General features: G+C 39.3%; 1 protein-coding gene across 1 annotated transcript in view; it reads left to right on the top strand.

Annotated features, from left to right (window-relative positions):
* LOC112562156 (vacuolar protein sorting-associated protein 11 homolog) overlaps positions 1–21,178 on the top strand; it is an 84,490-nt gene that overhangs the window by 33,547 nt on the left and 29,765 nt on the right. The window contains exons 10-16 of the mRNA XM_025235217.1: positions 1,637–1,778; positions 2,769–2,848; positions 13,515–13,668; positions 15,060–15,206; positions 17,242–17,433; positions 19,264–19,369; positions 20,500–20,630. Coding sequence (XP_025091002.1) covers positions 1,637–1,778; positions 2,769–2,848; positions 13,515–13,668; positions 15,060–15,206; positions 17,242–17,433; positions 19,264–19,369; positions 20,500–20,630 — 952 coding nt within the window. The remainder of the gene's footprint in view (positions 1–1,636; positions 1,779–2,768; positions 2,849–13,514; positions 13,669–15,059; positions 15,207–17,241; positions 17,434–19,263; positions 19,370–20,499; positions 20,631–21,178) is intronic.

Here is a 21,178-nt window from a genome sequence, read left to right as displayed (position 1 = left end):
CTGAACAGTAAGCCAGGTATCCTATTCTGAAAAAAAGGAAGAATAAGGTGAAAGACTTGAACTACCATTCCATTAGCATGACACCCTGCATGCTCATGACCATGCATGCTAATGACTAGCAATGTGGTGGTACCTGGAAGCAGAACATTTTCCCTGAGTAAGCATGCTTCTGGAAGTACAGAAATCACACACCTTACACAGGTGATTGAGAATTGAAAGGTTGTTATTGTGGTCTTTTTTGATGTACAGAAGGCCTCTGACAAGGTGCAGAATGATGGAAACTCAACCTCAGTGGGTTGGGAGGCAGTAATGAAATGGTAAACCAAATTTTACCTCCACAATTGACAAGCCAAGGTGTTGATGGGCAGATACAGTAGCAAGAAGGAACTGGTAAGGCAAGGTGCTCAACATGGAATTCTTCACCAACCCTGTACATACTCTTCATTGATAAGTCCATGCCAGAGCTACCCAGATGAATCCATTGTGCCTTCTATGCAGATGACTTGGTTCTCTGGTGGAACAATGGCAATGTACAGTATGTAGTTTTCCTTCGACAGAATTGCAGCATGTGCAGGCAACTGGTGTGTGTTAGTCGAGAGAAAGAGAAGACAACAATGACCATTTTTACCCATTAAAACACAAATTGACAGACTTGAGGGACATGCCACTAAAATTTGCAGACTGCTGGGAGTCACCTTCAACAAATGGCTGACATGGAAGTAACATATGACCAGCGCTGAAGGCTGGCCAAGCTGGCCAAGCACATAAGGGTGTGTGGATGGTCCAGTGAGAATTCTTAAAACCATTTACCAAGGAACCAAACTTGATTGACAGCAGCTAAAACACACCAGCAGATCCTAGACAAAGTCCACAACCAATCATTGAAAATAATTGCTGGCATTATGAGATCAACATTCAAAAAGATGAAACAGATAACTGCAATCATCCATTTTAGCAAGAGTGCAAGGCACAAGTACCAGTACCAGACAAAGACAACCACCTTAGCAAATAAAAAAAAAAAAATTGAGTTTCAGTAGAAGGCACATATGCTGCAGAGTTAACACCAGAAGGTATTGACTTGAGGGTATCTCCACTCCATTTTCTTATCCAGCATCTGAATTTTTGATGTTTGCTGAATTCTTTTTATTTGTGCTTTCTTTTTCTCTGTCTGCCACTGTTTTCTGCACCCAGTTGTTTCTTTTCTGATTGACTAATGCTCTCAGAAATAATATCTTGACTCCTTTTTTAATTTTTGTTTGCTTAACTAGTTTTTTCCACTTACCTGTAGCTGCTCATGCTTTCTGTTTACAGATTACTTTTTTATGTGTTCTCATTTAAATGTTAGATGTATAAGAGTTAACGATGTAGATTAGCCATCTGGAAGGTGTGGGAGTGTTGCTGTTTTTCATAACCCCAAGTTAACTCTGTTGAATAAGTAATAATTTAAAAAAACAGATGTAAACAGTGAATGAGCATTTAAGTTATACATATATAGTATCTGATTTACACCTTTTGTTTAATTTTGATTTCTGATACGAATTGAAAAATGTCATCTGGTCATAGGTTACCTTACACTTTTACTGCACTGTTTTTAGATTAAATGCTAAGTGTTTCCAGTGCTGACTGTGTCCTACAGGGGAACTCATAGCTTAGAGATGAATCTTGTTACCGTCTACGACATCCGAAATAAATTCATTGCTTACACGGCCCCTTATCCAGAAGTCATTGACATCATGTGTGAATCTGGAGCCATTTACATTTTGTCAGGAGACAGAAAGGTAGGTTCTGCTGAAACTACTACCATATCTTAGATACTGTTACAATTTTACACTCAAGTAGTAACTTTTCATGTTGGCTGCCAGCTTATCGTCTAAAGTATTTCAGATATGCATGCATCTGATTGCGGCCCTATGCTCCTTGAGGAGTAACAAGGACTAAACTATGCATCTGATTATTTTATGTTGTTAAAATGAAATGGCATTGAAGTGAGGCAGCTATAAGTGCTGTTGATCTGCTGAGTGAAAGGAATGTGTAGTGGTGGTGGAGGAGGAAAGTGACAAGTTCAGGCTTTCAGGGTTTTGAAGTGGATGCCTAAAAGGTCTTTTCAATCAGACACCTATTGTTAATGATGTGACTTTTTTTTCTTTGTATATTATGATGTTCACGCAAAGAAATAAACTGCTTTGGGGACACATAAATGGAATCTTGTAAGTGTGTTCCACAGAAATAACAGCAATAAGATGAAGGTAAAGGTCATCAGATGACCTTTTTCAGGTTCTTAGGGAGTGAGACGTTAAAGACCTCACTTTTCTTAGGGCCAGCATTACCGGAGGGCAGTGCCCATCTCATCTCCCTCACTGCCTTACCTTCCCCAACCCTCTTTGGAGTCAGGTACCCATTTCTGCCAGCAGGGTCAACTAGGGGAAGTGAGCTGTGCTATATGGGTACTGAACTGCTGCAGCACTCAACCACTCGGCTATCTGCTTCAAGCCACCCCTTATCCTTCTTAAGCTTACAGCATTGAATAGCATTGGAAAAAAAGCCCCTAAACAAAATAAGCATGATCTCAATTTTTGATAGTTTATATAGCCGTTACCAGTTTGCCGTGAACAATGGGATTGGCTGCTTTAATGTTATAATATACATTGTTTCAGATACGCATCCTCATACCATATTAATCCAGAGTTTAAAGAACCAGGCTGGACTTTTTAGACATCCATGTAAAGACTCAATCTCTACTGTCTCACACCTTTTTCTTTCTATATTAGTTGTACCAGCTGCAAGAGAAAGACACGTCAACTAAGCTGGATATTCTGTTCAAGAAAAACAACTATCTTCTTGCTATCAGGTTAGATATAACTTTACTCTCAAACTGCTGTCTCTTGTCCAATGTGAATTGTGTCTTTATGTGATCTGAAGTATTATTTGTAACAAATCTCAGAGGATCCCCATCCAGTAGGAGAGAAGTGCTTTAGAAAATGAGTTTTGAAGTTTATCTGATGGTGATGAAATTTCTTGCCATTTTCGTCTTTGATTTATTTCATCACCAAATCATTTTGCACAGTAATTCATAATAAGATTAGAACCAAAACTTCAATCAAAATACCTGTAAAATTTGTATGAGATCTGTAAAACTGAAGCCAAAATCATTCAAATAATGTCTTTAATGCTTTCTTTAAAATTAGATCTGTTCATTTTTATTTAATTATTAGGTTCATATTAACTCAGGGTTCCCAGGTCCTTACAAGGTCCTTATAAGTCCTTACATATTGAATTTTCGCCGTAAGGCCTTATAAGTCCTTATATTTGCCATGCGGTCCTTACAATTCTCACACAGGTCCTTACATTTTCTGTGACCCTTACAAGTCCTTATATTGATAAAATATTACCACAAATTTATTTTCGGAGTCGACTTTGGCGCAAAATACCAACGATTTTTCGCCGCATGTTTGGTCTACACATCTGTACAACACTATATTCGCAAAAAAACACTTTTTTTCAAAAGGTCTTGAAACTTACTCTTTCTTGGATCTTCTAGTACTACTGTGCATAGCTCTATTTCTCTCTCTCTTCCCGTTAGAGTGTGTGTGCGAGAGAGAGACATGTGAACTGACTTTGTATACACCAAAGAATGGCTTTCAGGTTTTGCAATTCTTAGATTTCTAGAAAAACTTAACGGCGTATGTTATCAGCGCACTAAGGACACTTTTTAAGTTAGGCAGACAGCATCAAAATTAACTCTTTCTACATGTATTGAGAACCATAGAGAAGACTACAAGAGAAAAACTTAAGCATTGATGACTGTCACTTAGGTCCTTACGAAATGCATGAAAGGTCCTTATAAGTCCTTAACCATCCCTGTCCCTGGGAACCCTGTAATTGCACATGCAGCTGTTGCCCTTGTATTACTATTATTTGCTGGATGAACTCCAAAATATGTTACTGTTATTTCTCAAGCTGACAGTACCAGCTCTAGGGTATTCAAGCATTGCAAACGTTAAAGTTTTGTGCAGAATTTTTAAAGTCTTAAAAAGGTTTGGAAGAATGGGATGCTGTTTTCCAGACCTGGTAAAGATAAAAAATTTTGATACTTTGTCTATAAAGTCTGGAAAAAATGTTGGAATTTTGGGAGGGCAGCACAGTTTCATATGATGGGTGTAAGCAGTTCCCATGAACGCAAAGCAACTCTATTACTCACTTTTTTTCGATCAAAATGAACTTTAGCTCAGTGTTAATGTGAATACTGAATGCTCTCATAGATGAACATTGGAATGTTGGCACAAAAGTAGTTTGTATTTTAAAAGGCAAGCATTTCAACTGTTACCTGTTTAATGGAATTGCAAATGTCAGTGAGGTGCATTTGTTTGATTGTTTCCACAGCAGGAAAATTACTAATAGCACTTATAGAGGGGAGGAACGCTATCTCTTGCATTGTTCCTATTCTTAAATGACATCAAGAATCAATCATTTAGCAAGTTTTGAGCAGTCTGCATGTAGATGACCTGGGAGCATGGACCTTTTTTGAACACATCAGCACAGCAACCTGTAGACTGCAGGAAGTCATAAACAACATTGCTCAGTGGACAGAGAATTAAGGCCTCATAATCAACACCACCAAGATATTTGCAACTTTGAGATTCCAGCACTAAGACATCTTTAGTGACAGGATATCCTACATAGAGCTCAGCATGCCCAACTGAAGAGTCAACTATGGAATAAAAGTCATCACGAGCCACTCTGTTCCTGGCATCTTTTCAAAATACCAGCCTCCTGAAAGTCTGACCCTTGGCTTTGCTGTGATTGACAATCCATATCCACCAAACTTGTTTATTTATTTATTGATCCCTTAACCCTTCCTACACAGTTAATATCTGCAGATGCAAATGTCTACGTAGCTATAGCTCAGTTGTGTCAATTCATCTGGATTGAATGAGTTAATAGTGTGGACGGGCATAAGGAAGATAAAGGGAAGATTTCAGGCTAGTTCGATAGGCCATCTGCAGGTTGGAGACTCTGTTCTCACAGAGGTATAGAATGTCGCAAATTCCTTAGCAACCTTTTAAAAGTTAACCTTTACCTCTGCAAACAACTCCTCCTTGGACCCTTCCTGTTCCAGAGATCCACTTTGATCTTACAACTTTCAAAAAAGGGGACACTAGTGACCCCATCTACCTCCAACACTTTCGTAAACTCATTTCTGACTATCCTCAATTCTGTTCAGTTTTTACAGATGGCTCCAAAATTCCAAGTGGTGGCCCAGTCGCTGCGCAGCAGTTCCATCCTGCCAACCACAACGGGCTGCTTCAGTCCATTTGGCAGACAAAAGTTCTATCTTCACAGCAGAACTCCATGCCATCTTGCTTGCCTTGCAGCATGCTCACCGCTCTTCGGAGCACAACTTTTTGATAATTTCAGACTCCCTTTCTGCACTCCAAGCTCTTATCTCAAATGATTCTGACCACCCCCTTGTGGTCAAGATTCATAAAATTCATGCAGCACTTATCCAACGAAATAAGGACATTGTCTTTATTTGGGCTCCTGGCCATTCTGGTATTCCAGGCAATGTTCGAGCAGACCAGGCTGCCAAGGCTGCATGTCAGTCCCCTGGTAAAATACAGTCTCTCATCTCATCCGACTGCAAAACTTTATTTTCAACCTACATTCTGACCTTATGGCAAGACCACTGGAACACCTTAAGTCAAAATAAATTATTCGCCGCTCTTCCCTGTCTTTCTGACCGCCCACCTTTGTGCCAAACCACAAGGCGGGAGGAGGTAGTCCTTACAAGACTAAAGATAGGACACACCTATGCCACGCAAGGATACCTCTTGCGAGGTGAACTACCACCAGGTTGCCCCTGGTGTAAGGGAAATTTTAATGTATTACACCTTTTGATTATCTGTCCAGAGCTCCAGACCATCCGACGACAGTTTTTTACAGCAAATTCTCTATCTGTCTTATTTAGGTCCATCCCATCGGCAGCAATCTTTACCTTTTTTAAAAAAGGATAGGACTATATCAACAAATTTAAGTTTTTACATTCTGATATATCTCATTTGATTTCCGGTGTGTTGGCGGCCTTTTTGGGCTCCACCACCCTTTTTACACTTCATTTTTCTTTTACATCCTGTTCACTCACTATCTTGGTCTGTTTTTTTATATATAAATGACTGGAAAAGATTTACCTCGAAACTTTTAATTTTAAAAATTACTTTTATTGCCGTGATATAGCCCTAGTTGCTGGCATGGCATAAAATACCAAAAAACAAACAAACAAACAATTGCAGTTTGTTGTTAGTGCTGCTATCAACTTACAAAAGCATAGGCTGCATGTGAACCTACCACTGATGGAAATAGAGGCATAATGGTCATGAAGGAGGGTGTATTACATCCCTATTTACAATGGAACTCTCTCCCTTTCCATATCCGCCACCTATCCACTATCGAATCCTCGAAACGTGCAATGAAAACAGACCTCTTCTGTAAACATCACTCCTAACAACTTTTCCCATAATGCTAGTCCTTTTTCACATTCTTAGTTTAGTTAGTTTAGTTTATTCCTTGTTGCTCCCTTGAGGAACATAGGGCCGCAACAACACCTCACCAGCGGACCTGGTCTTGGGCAGCCCTTTTCAGTTGGGCCTATGTGGTTTCGATGTCCTTTGCCTCGTTCTTTACTGTTCTTTTCCAAGTCTGCTTTGGTCTCCCAACTCTCCTCTTTCCCTGAGGGTTCTAGTCAAGTGCCTGCATGGCAATGGTGTCAGCTGGTTTGCTCAGGGTGTCCTATCCAGCCCCATTTGCGCTTTTTGATGTCTTGGCTAGTGGCATTCTGGCCGGTTCTTTTCCACAGGCTGCTGTTGGAGATCTTTTCAGGCCATCTTATTCCCAGAATATGGCATGCCGTAGGCATCGGTTGGTAAAGGTCTGGAGCTTGTTGTTGATGGTGTTTGTCAATCTCCAGGTTTCAGAACCATACAGTAGGACAGCTTTCACATTGGTGTTGAAGATGCGGATCTTACTGCCGTACGCCTCCACTAGGACACCCAAGATCTTTCTCGGCGTATCTCTTGCGTCATGCGGAAGCATCAACACTCGACGTCTGGCAGGTCCCTCCAGCGAGCTCAAGATGTAACCACGAGCCGCATTCTGACACATCGGGTTTATGGCGAGAGCTAACTCGACCTCTGTTTCAATCTCGTCGACACTCGTTGGTCCACCGGCAAACTATTGAAAGCGGACTAACTAGTATGCTCGTAGAGCCTCTGCCCACCCAACGGATAGCATCATGGTCCTCTCTATGTACTAATCTTCTGTCGTGGGCTTCTGCCCGTGATGAACAAATGTTTCTTTTTGTTAAGCAGTGCTTTTAGGCCCTTGGTCACCCAAGGTTTGTTGTTAGGATAAACATACACTGCCTTGATGGACTGGTGCAATCAACACTATTTTACTCCTCACTTTTACTCCTAACTGTGTGTTAAATGTCTGTATGGGTATGTGAGCAAAGACAAATTTCTGTCCTCCTGGGCAGACAATAAAGTCTGTTTTGATTTTGATTTTGATTTTGATTTTGATAATGCTGGGAGTTCCAGATAGGGCGTAGGCTGTTGAAAGCATGCCTGACCTTGTTGATGCGGCTTTTGATATCATCATCTGCTCCACCGTCCTTGTTGACAATGCTCCTCAGATACGTGAAGCGGTCTGTTTCCAGGATGTTCACTCCTTGAAGTTGGATTGAGAGTTCCTTCTTGTTGTTGATTCTCATTTCTTCAGTCTTCTTTCTGTTGACTTTTAAGCTGGTCTTCTCTGCTTCCTCTGCTAGCTTACTCAGTTTGGTTTGTGCATGTTGTTGCCGAAGAGATAGGAAACTAATGTCATCTGCAAAGTCATGCAGGTCCTCTAGCTGTTTGGTGAAGGTCCACTGGATACCAATGTTGTTGTCTTAGGTTGTCTTGCGCATAATAAAGTCTGTGACCATCAGGAAGATTGTCGGGGATTATATGCAACCCTGTCTTACGCCAGTCTTCATTACAAAAGGTTTTGAGAGTTTGCCATTGTGAAAAAGTTGGCAGGACAAGTCTTCGTACAACCCCTGGATAATGTTTATGGGCTTAGGCGGAATACCATAGTGGATCACCCTATCTTTTGCAATATTATGTTTCAGCTCTTGTTCTTGTTATTTGGTTCCTCTTTGTGTTTTCTGTATTTGATTTTGTTCTTTGTTACTACTGTTGTTTATTCTTTTATAGTTCATATATTGTTTGTTTTCCTGTCTCTTGTATGCTGTCTATGTTTTGTTCTTGTTCTTAAGCACTAAGAGCATACTCCTTAGGAGTGGGAGTATGTGCTTTATAAATTTTGCATGTATTATTATAATATTGAAAAGAAGGATTTATCAGTATGAGAAAAAAGATATGAGACTGTGACAAAAGTTCAACCCCTAAAATGGGATATGTATTGTAAAATTAATTTCAATCTCATTAAATCTTTATTCATCCATTTATTTAGTTTCAGATTCAACAAGGCAAAAATAAAGGTGATGTAAGCAATCTAAGTTGGAGCATATGTCAGAGGTGAACGTTTGTCACAGTATCATCTGTATGTGATTAATGTTCAGGTTTTTTGTAATTACTAAAGTATTTTGAATTGTATTGCTGTATATCAACTAAGAACAACTGCCTGATATGTTATGCAATTTTTGGGAAAACTGAGGGCAGGGTTTCACAGCCCTATTTTTTGTTTTCTTCTTATCACCTTTAATGCCTTTCATAGAGTCCCAGGTCAAGATCATCATAAACTTTCAAAAAAAATTTTAATCCAGCTTTCTTCACCCAGTTCCTTCTTGCCTCCTACATGAGTGCTTTAACTTGATTCCAGTTATCACTCATAGATTATTTCTTGTTAGCTAATAATGTACCCCTGTTATTTGCCCCCAGATCCATTTCTCATGCCAGGGGTGAACACCAGGTTCTCTCTGGCTGGGTGACTGAGCTGGCTCACCCCTTCAACCATTATTTTTTTCCCTTACTGGCCTTTTCACCAATACTCTTTTTTAACTCTCTCTCCCCCTTTTTACCTAACTGTTTTGGATATGGATGCGGCTTTTACGTCCATGCTTGTTTTAGGCTAATGTTCTTTGTTTAATTACAGTCTACAGAATTTTATTTAATTCATTTGTGACAGTGTTTGTATTGTTAAAGCATGCCTGCTGAATGCCTAAATTTTAGGCTTGTTTGTGGCCAGTTTGTATGGGCATTTTAGACTTTCATGTTTGAATGCAAATGGGCCTTAGTGACAATGTGTGCTACTGGGGGTTATCATTGCCTGCTTGATCTCCCAGCTGTGCTCTGGGAATATTGAGACAAACCCAAGTCCTAATGCAAGTACGGAAACTTTTGTGCAGAATGAAACTGACATATATCAAACTCTGAGAGAGATGTTTACAAGCTAGCAGCAGCATTTACAAGAGAATTTTAATATCTCCAGACAAGTGGGCAAAGTCCAAGCTACTCTCTCTAGAGTTGGCAAAGATATAGACAACTTACAGACATGAACTTTACATCGTAAAGGAGATATACATGAAGTGTGTACCAAGGCTATGGATGCTAAGACAGCTGTGTCTGTCTTAGAGGACAAACTGGAGGAATTAGAGAAACAGTTAAATGACAAGTTGGATCAACTAGAAGTGGAATGTCAACAAGACAATCTAAAATTCTTTGGGATTCCCAAGTCCATAGATGAGTCATTCTCTGTATGTGCACATTAGTTTAGTTTATTCCTTGTTGCTTCTTTGAGGAGCATAAGGCCGCAACAGCCATAGTGAATCATCAGCCTCCAGATGACATCCCTGTCTACACTGTCAAAGGCACTCTCAGGGTCTACAAAATTTATATAAAGGTAGGACTGCCACTCAGTAGACTGCTCAATGATGATACAGAGGGTGGTGATGTGGTCAGTGCATGAACTATGCTTGTGAAACCCTGCTTGTTCTCTGGTCGCAGTCTTTTTAGTGCCTTTTTCAATCTCTCTAATATTACGTTTGTCAGGACTTTGCTGGGGATGGACAGCAACATGATCCCCATCCAAATGTTGCACTGAGAGAGGTCTCCTTTTTTCGGTAACTTGACCAGGTGGCCTATTTTCCAGTGTGTTGGTACTATCTCTTGTTCCCAGATCTTGTGCTGGAGAGGCTGTAAAATTTTTGCAGTTGTTTCTGGGTCTGCCTTTAGTGATTCTGAGGGTATGCCATCTGGGCCTTCAGCTTTGCCACTTTTCATGTTTTTGATAGCTTTGGTAATTTCTGTCTTAGTGGGAGGGTGGTGTTGACGTGAACTTGTTCAGTTGCTGGTGGTATGTCAGGTAAAGAAGGTGGATGTGGTCAATTCAGGATCTCTTCAAAGTGTTCCATCCAGCAGTCTCTTTGTCTTGCATTGTTTCTTACGGTCTTGCTGTCTTCGTCTTTCACTGGCTTGTTTGCTTTAATGTTTTTAAATGACAGAGTTTGTGTTATTTCCTGTAGTCGCTCCATGTTTTCCTGTGTAGCTGCTGTCTCTGCTTCCACTGTCAGTTCATGGGCGAAGCGTCTCTTGTCTTTCCTGACAGACCTCTTCACGTGACGGTTGGCTTCCCAATATTCAGCTTTCTTCTCTTGCTGGTCTTGACACTGGTTGAGCTTCTGTTTCAGTCCCTTTCTTGATTCAGCCTTTCCCCAGGTCTCTGGGGTCATCCATTCCTTGTGTTTTCTTTCCCTCTTCTCTAGAACATCTGTACAGGTTGTCTTTCAAATGCTCTTGAGTGTTGACCAGTGTTTTTCCATTGATTCTTCTGTCGTTCTGGAAAGGGCCGCATACTTATTCTTGACTTCACAGTTATAAATTTCCTTTGTTTCCTTGTTCTTGAGGTATTTAGTATTGAGTGGTGTGGTCTGCCTGCTGGATCAATGAAGACTTCAGCTTAATCTTGAAGACTGCCACTAGGAGATGGTGGTCTGAAGCAACATCTGCACCTCTTCTCACTTGGACATCTTGGAGGCTTCTCTTCTACTTTCGAGCATCTGTTATATGGTCAGTCTGGTTTTCTGTGTGGACATCAGGGGAAGTCCAAGTTGTCTTGTGTATATTTTTTTGTGGGAACACAGTGCCACCTATGACGTGGTGGTTGAAAGCGCAGAAGTCTGTGAATAGCTGCCCATTTTCATTGCAGGTGCCGATGCCATGTCTTTCTATTATAAGTTCCCTGTTGCTGTTATCATCTCCCACTTTGGCATTTAGATCTTCCATAATGAGCTTTAGGTTTCTTCTTGGTGTGCAGTCAAGCAGAAACTGCAAGGAGCTGTAGAAGTTTTCTTTTTCCTGTTCCTCTGCTTCATTTGTTGGTGCATAGCATTGGATGGTGGTGATCTTCCTTTGGCATTGAATCTTGCTGACGTGAGCAGTGGTGAGACTGGTTCCCATGCCATCAGCACCTTTCTTGCCTCTTGACATCAGCAGTGCTACTCCCTGGGTATGATAATGGTCTGGGTCTTTGTGGCCAGAATAAATAATAGTTTCTCCTGATGTTAGTTTCGTCTGGTCACTTTCACTCCATCTGGTTTTGCATAACCCGAGAACCCTGATGTCGTATTTTCTTATTTCACTTGTCACTTGAGCTGACTTGCCACTTTTGTAGAAGATTCTAATGTTCCAGGTCCTTATACTAGTTTTTGCCTTGGTCGTCAAAAGCTGAGTTGGCAAGCTGGCTTCCCTAAGTCTTTCGCCAGCATGTGTCATAAGCTGTTCTAGAGAGTAATCTTTCCGACCAGGCCCTTGTTGTGGTACTGTTGCGTTTTCTGTAACAGCTTTTTTTTTTTTTTCTTTTTTAAACATGAGTGGGTTGTTAGCCCAAAGCGAAACCCTCAACCTGGAGGGCCAGGGTGCAACATTTTAGTCTTGCTTCTACTCCAACAGACCTGTTTGGCTTGGTTAGACGTGCCAGGAGCACAAGGCTTCTGCCAACATAGCTCTGTTGATCGACAAGGCGCTCAAGCCACCTCTCCACTACAAGGTAAGTTGCACCAGTTGGTGGAAGGCTTCAAAGAAGAAGGCTGATTGTGTCCAGCCCTGTTCGATCTACAGCTGATGGAGTACTGAGGGACAACAGCTGTTTGGAGGGTATGAATAGCATCTCAAATATGGAGGGGGCATCGTCTGAAACTTTCTTCGCAACAAAAGCATTTGCACCAAGTTATGCAGAGGCTGTCTTCCGGAAACACCTATCTGACACAGGTCGACACAACAGGAATGGAACGATGATGAGTTTTTCACAACATTTAGGACCCAGGCAGTGGAAATACCAACTAATAGCAGCCAGACAAATAATCAGCTAGACAGGAACCCCTTGACGTCACAGGAAAAATGCTGGTTAGCATTGCGAGAAGTACCATACCAGTCCAGACAAATAGTACTACACAGCAGATGGAACGCATAAACAGTGATATTCACCAGGATAGCTGAACTTGTACTTGGTCTACTAGGAGCTGGAGAGTTCTTGAAAAAGGACAGAGATGATTGACAGACAAAATTCTGGACAGACACTACGTTCTTCTACACATAACCAGCCTCAATGTCAGTTCGGTGGGGCTGGTGCACCCACCTTTAAGCCATAGGACATAGGCCCGCCCAAATGCGATACAGCAATAGTTGGTTCATTAGTTGATAATACCATGATTACTCATTATATACCTGCTAACAAGCTACCGGATTTTGATTACTTTTACTATAGAAGGCATCATGCATATATTTGCAGCAAGATTTATAGTTATATTCTAAATAAAAAAAACTTAGTAAATGGATAGTAAAAATACCAAAAGATTAATGATGTACAAGCAGGCTTTAGAAGAAATTATAGTACTGTTGAGCACATCTTTATTTGCATTAGCCCAAATGCAACTTGTTAGCCAGAAGAAATTGTATGTGGCATTTATTGACTTTCAAAAAGCATTCTACTTAGAAAAACACTGGAGAATATTAAAAAAAAGAACGAGTTTAGAGGAAGAATGTATAACTTTATTTTAGGAATATATGTAATGAGTCTTGTTTTCCACCTTTCTAACAAATTATTACTTTCTCACGCCAGGATACAGCCTTAATTACTGGCCTGATGTAAAACTCAACCAACCAACCTTATGAAGGGAGATATTTCTTGATGTCAGCATCTATCACTTAAACCCAGCTTGCTTATTCACTTGCCTTTCCTGTTAATAATAACTGTACTCAGAATTATAGCTTGTGTAATAAAAAAATAAATCTCTATGTTTATTGCTGCTTTGCCAGATCAAATTTATTGTCAGTTTTGTAAATGGAGTTCATTAAGAATTTTACATACAAAAAATGACTTTTCATGAAGGTGTTAAAAACATCTCCAGTCTGTACTGAGTTTCATTTATTCTGTCAGTTATATTTCATAAATTATATCAGAGTCTGCTTCATTGTAATGACTGCTGTACAGATGTGTTTTACCTGATTTTATATTTCCTGCAGTTTGGCCAAAAGTCAGCAACTGGATCAAGATGGCCTGATGGATATTTTCACACAGTATGGCGATCATCTTTACGCCAAGGGTGATCACGATGGAGCAATACAGCAGTACATTTGTACCATTGGAAAACTAGAGGCTTCATATGTTATTCGAAAGGTACATGCTGATGACATTTTGTCTACATGTTTTCAGTGAAAAAAATGGATGGCATAAATCTTTGTGATCTAAAAACAATAATACCATTTTTTTTCAAAATCAACTAAAGAAAATCAGGTTAAGATTTTGTTTAAGAACATCATGCATAATAATGCATTGCAAAAATTTAACAAAGTGGTGTTTTTAAATGTGACAGGTCAAAACTATTACTTTCATCAATAACGTTTTGTTATGAATGAGCTTTCTGTACTAAATTCATGCTGCTGAATCATTTGTTTTTTAGGCAGTATCATTGAAAAAGTTTTAAAAAATATAAATTTTTCTGTTTGTTTTCTGACTTATAAGTATAACTGGCATATTAACTTGATGTCAGTATTTTAGAGCTTAAAAGAAACAATAATCATATATTAGTATTGAAATTGAAGAAACACTACCAGATGTCATATAATAGTAAGAAATGTGTGAATTATATTGCACATAATCACGCTTAGAAAGGAGCATGCTCTCAGCGCCAAAGAAGAGTAGGAGATATGAACAGAATGCAAAGGATGGAAAAAGAAACAGCTGCGCAGACAAGTAATGAAAGAAAAACATAGAATGGGAATCGGGGAACAAACAATAAGAATAGAGAGAGTCAAATCTACAAAATAATAATGATGTGAAATTATAACGCTCAGCATCACGACCAAGATAGATAACACTCTCTGTGCAGACCATTAATGATAAATGAAAGATAACAGTGGATAGTGAGGTGCATATAGGGACAATGAACAACACAAAGATGAGGTATAAGAGTAGAATGTAAAGCAATGGAAGGTGTCACGGGCCAGTCCGTGCCACTGTGTTTTTCAGAATATTTTAACCCTTTTGTGACTTACGGATTGCAAGTGTATGCTGAATGTATGGGAGAGTGGATGAGAACAATAGATGGGAAAGGGTTAACTGTGACAGAAAGTGTATGGTGAACCTGGTTCACCAGTAAGTTTTGGCGTGAACGAGGTAGGAAATGTACTCAGGCCCAGGATACCGAGGGAAGAAGACATGCCTGAGTCACAACATGTAAATATCCTTAGTTGAGATTTGTAGAGAGTAGACCAGAGTAGTGTCAATCGATGCTGGATGCGGCACGGCGCCTCACCAGCACGGCCAGTGAGTAGGGCATCTATTTTCCTTAACTGGTTGACAAAATATGTGCTGATGAAAAAAGACAAAAGCATGTCACATTTTAGTTACAAAAAGGAGGTTTGGAGTATCTATAATAAGTTTGAGAGTTCAGAAATATGAATATATTGCTGTTTTAGACCAATCAAAGGATTTTTTGTATCTTTTTTTTCATGCCAGTGCTTTTGTTATTCTGTTTTGTAAATGAGATGTGCTAAATTTATTTTCAGTTTTTGGATGCTCAGAAGATCCACAACCTCACCCGATACCTGCAAGCTTTGCACAAATCACAGCTGGCAACAGAGGAACACACTACCCTGTTGCTAAACTGTTATACTAAACTAAAGGATGTCTCAAAGCTGGATGAATTTATTATGGTTAGTTCCTAAAGTTACCAGCTTAGCATAAACTGTGAAGGTTAAAAAAAAAACGATTCAGACAAGGGTGGGCACCATGGGATGCAGAAGGGAAGGATAGAGAATAAGCAAGTTTTTCTTGTTCTGAGCCATATGGTCACAATAATACATAAGTATGAACACAGCTTATTTGCTATCAAGAGATGTAATGGTTAAAATGCACAGAAACATAATACACAGATGTTGATAAAACAGTGCAATTTGTGTATTGTAAACAATAGTGATAACCAAACTCTTTTAACTGAATAAGGTCACCTCCTTTTCAGATAAGATGTCTCTATTGCCTTATTTTGGCTACTTTAAAAAAAAATATGCAGTTAAAATAACTATTTGTCACAAAAGTATAATTTTGAATTAGTTCTAAATATCAAATTCTGTAGAAGTGAACTGTTTTACCTTTAGGAAATGGTATTTACACGTCTGTTCATATGGAAAAACTTGAAGGTTTTGTAGCATGTTGTGTTTACTAAGAGAAATTACAAATTACTCTTTCGTTTACTTAGACGAAGTCTCCTTCTCCATCACGTGACCTTATGACATATGACCAAGACTGCTTACCAAGTGAGACAGACTGTTCTCTATAATTTTTAAAACTGTGCTTTGAAAAGTTTACTTTAAAACTTAAATTAACTCATGAGACACCACCGATCACAAGTTGAAATCCTAGCAATGATCACCGACACTTGCACAGCCTTTTGACTATTTCAGACTTTCTGCCCTCCAAGCTCTTCCCAATGACTTTGACTACCGTCTTGTGGTGGTTTCATACAATTCATGCAGCACTCATTCAGCGTAACAAGGACATCATTTTTATTTGGGCTCATGGCCATGCTGGTATATCAGGCAATGTTCGAGCAGACCAGGCTGCAAAGGCTGCATGTCAGTCCCCTGGCAAATTACAGTCGCTGGTATCATCAGACTGTAAACCTTTCTTCTTAGCCTACGTTCAGTCCCTATGGCAATGCCACTGGGATACTCTGGGCCAAAATAAATTATATGCCACTCTTCCCTGTCTTTTCGACCGCCTACCTTCGTGCCAACCTGTGAGGTGAGAGGAGGTGGTCCTTGCTAGATTAAAGTTAAAACACACCTCTGCCATGCAAGGACACCTCCACCACCCGTTTGTCTATAGTGTAGGAGAAGTTTTAGTATAGTACATTTTAGGATTGTCTGTCCTGAGCTCCAGATTATCCATCAGCAGTTTAATATAGAAAAATCTTTTTTTTTTTTTCTTTGTTCAGGTCCATCCCATTCGCAGCAGTCTTTACATTTTTAAGGAGGATAGGACTTTATCATCAAATTTAAGAAATTTTAGGTCCTGAAAATTGTCTTCTTTTGTTTTTGGTTTGTTGGTGACCTGTTTGGTCTTCACCACCCCTTTTTACGATTTACTCACTCTTTTACATATTGTTTACTTCTTGTGTTGACTTTTTAAAGAAAGTTATGGTTATATCACTTGGGAGGTTTTGTCCCCAAACTTTTAAAGTTAAGAGTATTTTTGTTGTCGTGATATAGCCCTAGCTGCTGGCACAGCCCCAAATCCAGTTATTATGTCCACAATATATGTGGGATGATCCTTAAGGAATCTAAAACAGAGATAAGTGATGTGGATAAAGATGGGTAAAGTTCGAGTTGTTTTTGCCCAGAGGATTGATCTCTGACTCCCTTTTTCAAAAGGTAGTGACTAGACCTAAAAAATTCTTAATTACTATCAGGAAACAACTGACTAAACAATGTCAAGGAAAGGTAGCTGCAGAAAAACTATTTAAGTGATATCCTTAGTTACATCCTTTATTTTACCTGTAGAAGTGGACCAGAAAAAAATTGAATACCCTTCATAAGACTGCCTCGTGCAGTGATCTTAGCACTCAAGTGGGCTTTTGTAACAATGTTCAATGAAGCAACTCCTGTAAGCTAACCATGAGCAGATCATGCAAAACTAATAGAATTTACTTATGTTTATGACATTGTAATTCCAATATTTATTTGCCCATAGACCAAAGACAGGGAAGTGGACTTTGATGTGGAGACAGCCATAAGGGTTTGCCGTCAAGCAGGATACCATCGGCATGCTCTCTTGCTAGCAGAGATACATGAAAAACATGAGTGGTACTTGAAAATCCAACTGGAGGATATTCGAGACTACCAAGCAGCTTTAACATACATTGCGCGATTGAGTTTTGAGGCAGTGAGTCACATAGTTTAACATTATTTGTTATCATTTCATTTATTTACACTTTGAAATGGTAATGTTATGTTGTTTGGTACACTGAAATACAGTTATTATAATTAAATTAATGTTGGCTTATGATACAACCATTTCATTTGTACAAGACTTTGGGAAAATTTGGTTGATTAGAGTCACCTTTTAATTTGCTGTAACTTCTGAACTACATTGAATATAAAGTTGTTTTCTGCCCATTAAGTTAGAAAAACTTTTTATGCAGCTTTTTCAGCTGAAGTTAAACACAATAGTTTTAAGGAGTTAGCAGAATTATTGGCAAATAAAAATCAAGAAGTTTTTTTAAAATTGAGCTCTTTGTTCGAAAGATATATGTTTCACTTTCACTTGTAAGATACACACACACATGCTTTTGTTGTTAGCATTGATAATGGAAAAAGACAAAAGTAGTCTCATGTGCATCAGAAACCTGTTATTTATACCTGCATCATTAAATCGCTATTCATATTCAAGGAAATATACCTAGTCTTTATGACAACCCATCCCCAGGCCATTTCGTTTGACGAGTATTACTACCTCCTCTCACTTTGGTCACATTTCCATACCATATTGTCATCACTGTTAGCATGGCCTGAAAATTCTTCCCTTTCAGAATCATTTTTTAAACTTTGTAAATAATATGCCACCAGTTTAGCAGATTGTTGCATCTTTCTGCTCATGTGTCTGTCAGTTGGGAGAAATACCGCTAACGCATCTGTACACAAAACACACAAGTGTGTCTGCTGCAGAACACATAAAGGAGTCACATCAGTAGCTTTACTTACGTTTTCCCTGCACAAGAAAGTGCATGATATACAAAGCCAGTGTGCTGATTGACATGAATTGACTGCAGTAGCCTACCTGCAGTTTGACATGCATCAACTCTGATGCCCCAAGAAAGCGACCAATATCAACTGTGGGAGTGAACAAGTTTATCGTTAAAATAACACAACACTGCTTTAAAAAAAAAAGTTTTCACTGTGTTCAGCCCAAACTAGAAAAACATAGGAATTACATTGGCTCTTAGATGTTGTTGCCATCCACTGGTCAAACACAGTGAAAAAGAATAACTCACACTCGCTTAAACTAAAGAGTTAATCATTACAATTGCAAGGAAAGACAGGAATTATTTCAGTGCATACTTACAGAAATTGTTGCTGTTGTTCTCGAGGCTGTATTCGCAAAACACATAAATGCAGTTGCTGGGGACTCAACATCCTCTGAATTCATTATGTATCTAAAGAAATATGAAAAATAAAATGCAGTCTCTAGGGGTGGACATACCAAAAACGGGCGCTATTTCTTGGAGATGGGCAACCTTACTCTTCTTTCTTAACAATGTGGACTCTTGGGCAAGTGATACTGTAGCCAGCATAGCTTGCTCTTCATGGTTTGCTATCTTACTAGGTTTTGTTGCTGTGCCTGTTAACAAGTTAGAACTGGATTAAAAATTAGTCTATGAAAATGATCAAATGAAATACAAGAACCCAGGCTACAGAAAGTGATTACCATACCTTGCTTGGAAAACACAGCCTTCACTTCCTACATATAGAGTTTCTTGGCATGTCTCGGTGGGAAGTGAAGATCTGGACAGTGTCAGGTATTTATACTGTCCCACTACCCCTTCTGGAATGAGAAAAAGTTGAGTAGTCATACTAATGCTATTGCTTCAGCACAACTGAATGGGCATATCAGCACTATGCTGATGCATCCACACAGCATTCATTCCACATGCATGCTGTCACCTGTCCATGACAGGCATTGAGACTTGAAGCTTCCTTACCTTTGCCTTTTCAGGCTGAAAGCAACATGAAACGCTATGGCAAGGTGCTCATGGCAGAGGCTCCTCAAGAAACAACAGAGCTGCTCAAGCGCTTGTGTACTGATTACAAATCTGCTTGTCGTAAGTGAGCCTGAATTTTGTGAACAAATTAATTAAAATCTTGCCAAACATTGGTGTTTGCACTTGCTTGCTGCCATTAGATGTGTGATTCCTTTTCTTTGACAGAGAAGGGGAGGCTACCAGATTTGCCTAATGACCCAATAAAGATTAAAATGACTTTAAAATCTTCACTTGTGAATAAGCTTGAAAATATGGAACATTTTTAGATCAGTGGGCATGGCTGTGTAATAAAAGCAAAAAGCAGTCTCACTGGAAATAGCCACTAATGATCTCACTTTACACTATCAACCTTGTGGCTTGGTGCAGTGGTAATGGTCAATGTATCTAAAACTATTGAGATGATAGTTGATTTCCTCAGGAACAGAGGTCCTGTTGAGCCTCTCACTCTCAATGGCAAGGCCAGTGATCAGGTCAGCCACTTTTGGTTTCTGGGTTCCATCATCTTCAATGATCTGAGCTGGGTTTTCACTATCAAGAAGACCCAGCAACGTCTCTACTTTCTCCACCAGCTGAAGAAATTTGGCCTACGATGGAATATTCTGGTTCAGTTTTATTGGGCAGTGATCAAGAGTGTATTGATATTCTGTCACCATCTGGTACGGCAGTACCACCCAAAAACAGAAAGTCCTACTCAACTGGGTAGTGTATTGGCTGTGACCTAGCCCCTGTGGGCATGATCTACTTCCAGCACAGTTTGTGCAGGGTGTGCAAGATAGTGGTGGATGCTTCCCACCAGGCAAATGGCCTGCTCTGTCTCATGCAGGGTCATGTAGAGGGTCATGTAGAGACTCATCTGGGCCAGAACTTTCTGATTGAGATATCGTTACTTTGCTGAAGCCTTCCTTAACTCTGCCATTTCTTGTGTCAGGACCAATACTAGTTAAATGTGTTCTTTTGTAGTCTGTGAGGCAATGTCTGTGTCTGTGATAGAAGGGGAGTGTGAAAGAGAAAGAGCAAGCGGGGAAGAGGGGTAGTGTATATTTTCATATGTATAGGGTAGGCCTGATTATTCTTTCTTCCTATAAGCAGGAATCACCTGTTGCTGATTTTTACCCCGTGCCCTCTCCTTTGTATGTGCCTAAACCAATGAGTTTGTATTTTTTTCCTTTATCAGTATTTTATGCTTTCAGAACCGCTTGTGGATCAAACAAGTCTAGATGGTGCACTTCCACAAATTCAAAGAGCCAGCGCAGAAGAATTTATACATATATTTGTCAATAATCGATCTCGTCTGACAGAATTTTTGGAGCATATGGTGGAGGTATTGTACATGTAATTTGTTAGAGAAATGAAATCATAAATAAAATAATCAATTTAAGAATGAGCTCAACTCATATTTTGTAATGAAGAAGTGATTTTTTTTTTTACTCAACATTTAAAAATTTGTTTAAATGTTATTGATGACATGCCATTTACAAGAAACTGACAAGAGAAGTTATATGGTCATGTCAGTCTCTTCACTAGCTACTTAGACAAGGGCACATATAAACTACAGTGACACCTCTTTATTAAGACCTTCCCTATTACCTTTAGTCATAGCCCAAAATTTTAATAGACATATTTCGCTATATAAGCATCATCTTTATTATGACTGCCTCCCCAATCCAACTTACTACAAACAGAATATGCTCTATTATGAGTCTTTTATGGAAGTCCCATGTTGGGAAAAATCTAAATATATTTTAATATAGACTTTTTTGGACTGATCGTTTATGCTATATTATGATTTTTTACCGAAATCACTTAAAATAAATTAAGGTCATTTTGAAAGAGACCTCTTGTTCATTATTGTGCGTTTTTAACAAGTGC

Source organism: Pomacea canaliculata, linkage group LG4 (genome assembly GCF_003073045.1).
Source record: "Pomacea canaliculata isolate SZHN2017 linkage group LG4, ASM307304v1, whole genome shotgun sequence".
Classification (NCBI taxonomy): Eukaryota; Metazoa; Mollusca; class Gastropoda; order Architaenioglossa; family Ampullariidae; genus Pomacea; species Pomacea canaliculata.
The sequence above is the reverse complement of the archived record's forward strand: the minus strand, read 5'-3'. Positions and strand labels throughout refer to the sequence as shown.